We start from the raw sequence: 4,980 nt of genomic DNA, 5'->3' as shown, positions 1-4,980 counted from the left end.
CAGAGACAGAGAGACAGAGACAGAGACAGAGAGACAGAGACAGAGAGAAGGAGAGACAGGGAGAGAGAGAGACCCAGACGGAGACACAGAGAGAGAGAGACAGAGAGAGAGAGAGAGAGAAAGAGACAGAGAGACACAAAGAGAGACAGAGACAGAGAGACAGAGACAGAGAAAGAGACAGAGAGACAGAGAGAAGGAGAGACAGAGAGAGAGACCCAGACGGAGACAGAGAGAGAGAGAGAGACAAAGAGAGACAGAGAGACAGAGACAGAGAGAGACAGAGACAGAGAGAGACAGAGACAGAGAGAGACAGAGAAAGAGACAGAGAGACAGAGACAGAGAGACAGAGACAGAGAGAAGGAGAGACAGAGAGAGAGAGAGAGACCCAGACGGAGACAGAGAGAGAGAGAGACAGACAGACAGACAGAGGTATCTGCCATCCACTAGTTTGTTCCCCAAATGCCTGCAACAGCTGGGGCTGGGTCAGGCAGGGCCAGGAGCCTGGAGCTCCATCTGGTCTTGCACGTGGCGGGCAAGGGCTTGGTGGTCGCCGGCTGCCTCCCAGGAGGTGGCTGGAAGCAGAGTTGCTGGACTCAGGCGGGTCCTCAGCAGGGGCTGAAGCCGCTGAGTCCCAACACCTGCCCCACTGTCCCTTTGGACATCGTCCAGGCCGGCGCTGTGGCGCAGTGGGTAAAGCCGCTGGCGGCAGTGCTGGCATCGCATATGGGCACCAGTTTGAGTCCCGGCTGCCCCTCTTCCACTACAGCTCTCTGCTGTGGCCTGGGAACGCACTGGAGGATGCCCAAGTCCTTGGGCCCTGCACCCATGTGGGAGACCCGGAGGAAGCTCCTGGCTTCAGATCCGCTCAGCTTGGCTGTTGCAGCCATCTGGGGAGTGAACCAGCACATGGGAGACCTCTCTCTCTCTCATTCTCACTCTCGCTCTAACTCTGCCTCTCAAGTAAATAAGTAAATCTTAAAAAAAAAAAAAAATCAACACCGTGAGGACAGCTCGGGTGGGGCAGCTGGGCAAAGCCGGAGCGACCCGTGCAGACCGAAGGGTCCCAGAGGCGCGAGGACCCGGCTGCGTCCAGGGCAGCCACGGGGCCGGGATCTGCACGGCTGCTTTCTGGCCTCCTGGCAGGTGCTGGCAGGGAGGCCTGGCGTCTGCGCCATGAGCAAAAACCGCAAGCAGACCCCGTGGCAGCCCGGCCCGGCGGCCCAGGCACCTCTCCCTGTGTCCCTGGTCTCCGTCCCCCTCTGTCTCTCTCTCCTTGCAGCCCCTCTGCGTCAGGAGAACACTGTCCGGGTGTGCCGCCCTCCCCACCCCGCCTCTTCCTGCCTTGTGTCCTGTGGGGTCAGGGCCCCGACTGTCACTTGGGGAAGGGGTCCCTCTGCAGGGTGAACCTGGGCAGATGTCCCACACACCCAGCTCGCCCTGTGAGACGGAGTTCATCACCCCCACCCACAGGGGCAGTTCTGTGGGCGAGAGGAATGCCAGGGAGTGGGGCCAGCCGGCACTCAGGGTGGCCGTCTGCTGACCGTGGGGCCAAGAGCCAGGGCGGCCTGGCTCGCTCCGCCCCGTTCATGGCCCCCCTGCCCAGGTCCCAGTCGGTGGGTCTGTGCCCTCAAGAGCACGAGGCCTGCAGGGGCTGGGCTGGGCCCTTGGCCGTGGGACCTGGGCCTGTGCCACCACCCGGGCCCGCCGGACGGCTGCAGGAGAGGCTGCGGAATGAGCAGGTGCACGGATGGCTGGGCAAGACCCGCAGGCAGCGCCCCGCGGCGCCGGCCACCTGGCAGGTGGGCGAGCTGCCCGCCGGTCTGTGACGTGCTGCCGGATGGCCCGCCAGCGCCCACGTCCAGCATATAATGTCCAGGGCCCGGAGCCAAGGCCACAACCCTCCGTGCTTTGTGAGCTGGTCCCAGCAGCTGCCCAGCACATGGAGGCCAAGACGCTCCTGGCCCTGCTGGGGCTGTGCCTGGGGATGGCGGCCGACGCACAGGACCAGGTGCTGAGTGACTTCGACGTCCTCAAGGTAGCCGGCGTGGGGCTCAGGGAGTGAGCGCTGCCCCCGGGTGGGCAGGGGTGGCTCCTGGGCCACTGCTGCTGGGCGTGGGTGCAGCTGAGCGCCCCCCACCCCCCGTCCGCAGTTCTCAGGCCTCTGGTACGAGGTGGCCTTTGCGACCAAGACGGGTGACCTCAGCGCTGCCTACAAGGCGCAGAAGATGGCCGGCGTGGTGATCAAGATGGAAGGCGGCCACCCGACCCTGACCGCTGCCTACTACAAGTGAGCTGCGCCCTCCCGGGCCCTCCTGCCCCCAGCCTGCCTCGGTCAGCCTTGGCCAGCAGGCGAGGGACGCTGGGGACGAGACCCCTCCAGATGCGAGGCTGGGGGGCCGGACCCCTCACCCGTCCACTGCAGGTTCACTGGGTGACCTCTGACCTCGGGTGGACACATTGGACATGTGTGTGCGTGTGCTGCACCCCAGAGTGTCCTTCAGGCATGTGGGGGTGTGTGCATTCCAGCGTGTCCGTGGCGTATGCATATGTGTGCCATGCTGGTGATCACGGCCCACGGCTCCTTCCTGGGTGCTGGGCTGGCCTGGTGTCCTCTGTGGGGTGTGGGGGCTCCCTGACCTCAGCGTGGGGTGGGGGGGTGGACAGTGGGTGTGGCCTCTCGTGTCCTCTGCGGGGTGTGGGGGCTCCCTGACCTCAGCGCGGGGGGGTGGTGGACAGTGGGTGTGGCCTCTCGCGTCCTCTGTGGGGTGTGGGGGCTCCCTGACCTCAGTGCTGTGGGGAAGGGGGGTGGACAGCGGGTGTGGCCTCTCCTTGTCTTTGCAGTGAGGACCACTGTGTGACAGAGGAGGACAGCGCCTCGCAGGGGGACGCCCCGGGAAAGTTCAAGGTCATCCGAGGGGCTGGTAAGGGCCTGGGGTCAGGCTGCCGCGCGCCCTCCGTCAGCGCTCACCACCTCCCCTCCTCCCCAAGCCCCTGGTCCTTCGCAATCCTGGACAACGCTGGCCAGGTCTTTCTGTCCTGGGCAGTGGCCGCCCTGCACACGTGTATAGTGTGTGGGTGTGTCCACGTGTCCACGTGTCCACGTGTGTGGTGTAGGCGTGGCCGCGTGCACCTGTATAGTGGGTGTGTGGGCGTGTCTGGGCACACACTTGTATGTGCGCAGGTGCACAGTGTGGGCGTGGCCATGCTGACACCTGTGGTGCGTGGGCGTGGCCTCGCGAGTGCAGGGTGCGTGGGCGTGGCCGCGTGCACGGTGCGTGGTGGTGCCCAGAGCCCAGGCCTCAGCCTCCGGCTCGCGTCCAGGAAACAAGGAGGTTGACGTGGTGGACACGGACTACGAGAGCTACGCCATCATGGACGTGGCCTTCCACAAGGACAAGGAGGCCATGCGGGCCCTGAAGTTGTACTGTAAGCCCGCGGGACGCCTCAGGGGGGCCTGGGGGAGCAGCCCCGGGGGGGGGACACTCACAGGGGCCTGGGGGAGCAGCCTCAGGTGGGGGACACTCACAGGGGCCTGGGGGAGCAGCCCGGGTGGGGGACACTCACAGGGACCTGGGGGAGCAGCCCGGGTAGGGGACACTCACAGGGACCTGGGGGAGCAGCCCCGGGTGGGGGACACTCACAGGGACCTGGGGGAGCAGCCCTGGGTGGGGGACGCCTCAGGGGGCCTGGGGGAGCAGCCCCGGGGGGGGACACTCACAGGGGCCTGGGGGAGCAGCCCCGGGTGGGGGACACTCACAGGGGCCTGGGGGAGCAGCCCCGGGTGGGGGACACTCACAGGGGCCTGGGGGAGCAGCCCCGGGTGGGGGACACTCACAGGGGCCTGGGGGAGCAGCCCCGGGTGGGGGACACTCACAGGGGCCTGGGGGAGCAGCCCCGGGTGGGGGACACTCACAGGGACCTGGGGGAGCAGCCCGGGTGGGGGACACTCACAGGGACCTGGGGGAGCAGCCGGGTGGGGGACACTCACAGGGGCCTGGGGGAGCAGCCGGGTGGGGGACACTCACAGGGGCCTGGGGGAGCAGCCCGGGTGGGGGACACTCACAGGGGCCTGGGGGAGCAGCCGGGTGGGGGACACTCACAGGGGCCTGGGGGAGCAGCCGGGTGGGGGACACTCACAGGGGCCTGGGGGAGCAGCCCGGGTGGGGGACACTCACAGGGGCCTGGGGGAGCAGCCGGGTGGGGGACACTCACAGGGGCCTGGGGGAGCAGCCCGGGTAGGGGACACTCACAGGGACCTGGGGGAGCAGCCCCGGGTGGGGGACACTCACAGGGACCTGGGGGAGCAGCCGGGTGGGGGACACTCACAGGGGCCTGGGGGAGCAGCCCCGGGTGGGGGACATGTCACAGGGGCCTGGGGGAGCAGCCGGGTGGGGGACACTCACAGGGGCCTGGGGGAGCAGCCCCGGGTGGGGGACACTCACAGGGGCCTGGGGGAGCAGCCGGGTGGGGGACACTCACAGGGGCCTGGGGGAGCAGCCGGGTGGGGGACACTCACAGGGGCCTGGGGGAGCAGCCCCGGGTGGGGGACACTCACAGGGGCCTGGGGGAGCAGCCGGGTGGGGGACACTCACAGGGGCCTGGGGGAGCAGCCCCGGGTGGGGGACACTCACAGGGGCCTGGGGGAGCAGCCCCGGGTGGGGGACACTCACAGGGGCCTGGGGGAGCAGCCCCGGGTGGGGGACATGTCACAGGGGCCTGGGGGAGCAGCCCGGGTGGGGGACACTCACAGGAGCCTGGGGGAGCAGCCCCGGGTGGGGGACATGTCACAGGGACCTGGGGGAGCAGCCCCGGGTGGGGGACACTCACAGGGGCCTGGGGGAGCAGCCCCGGGTGGGGGACACACACAGGGGCCTGGGGGAGCAGCCTCGGGTGGGGGACACTCACAGGGACCTGGGGGAGCAGCCCCGGGTGGGGGACACGTCACAGGGGCCTGGGGGAGCAGCCGGGTGGGGGACACTC

The 4,980-nt window shown here is 68.1% G+C and overlaps 1 protein-coding gene across 1 annotated transcript in view; it reads left to right on the top strand.

Moving 5' to 3' along the window:
* Window positions 1–1,877: 1,877 nt before the first annotated feature.
* LOC138847600 (epididymal-specific lipocalin-5) overlaps window positions 1,878–4,980 on the top strand; it is a 3,944-nt gene continuing 841 nt past the window's right edge. The window contains exons 1-4 of the mRNA XM_089322800.1: window positions 1,878–2,035; window positions 2,151–2,287; window positions 2,842–2,921; window positions 3,322–3,426. Coding sequence (XP_089178926.1) covers window positions 1,940–2,035; window positions 2,151–2,287; window positions 2,842–2,921; window positions 3,322–3,426 — 418 coding nt within the window. The 5' untranslated portion in view covers window positions 1,878–1,939. The remainder of the gene's footprint in view (window positions 2,036–2,150; window positions 2,288–2,841; window positions 2,922–3,321; window positions 3,427–4,980) is intronic.

Source organism: Oryctolagus cuniculus, chromosome 1 (assembly GCF_051225735.1).
Source record: "Oryctolagus cuniculus isolate XC-2025 breed Fujian yellow rabbit chromosome 1, ASM5122573v1, whole genome shotgun sequence".
In the NCBI taxonomy this organism is placed as follows: Eukaryota; Metazoa; Chordata; class Mammalia; order Lagomorpha; family Leporidae; genus Oryctolagus; species Oryctolagus cuniculus.
Note: the sequence above shows the minus strand (reverse complement) of the source record. Positions and strands in the feature narration are given on the sequence as shown.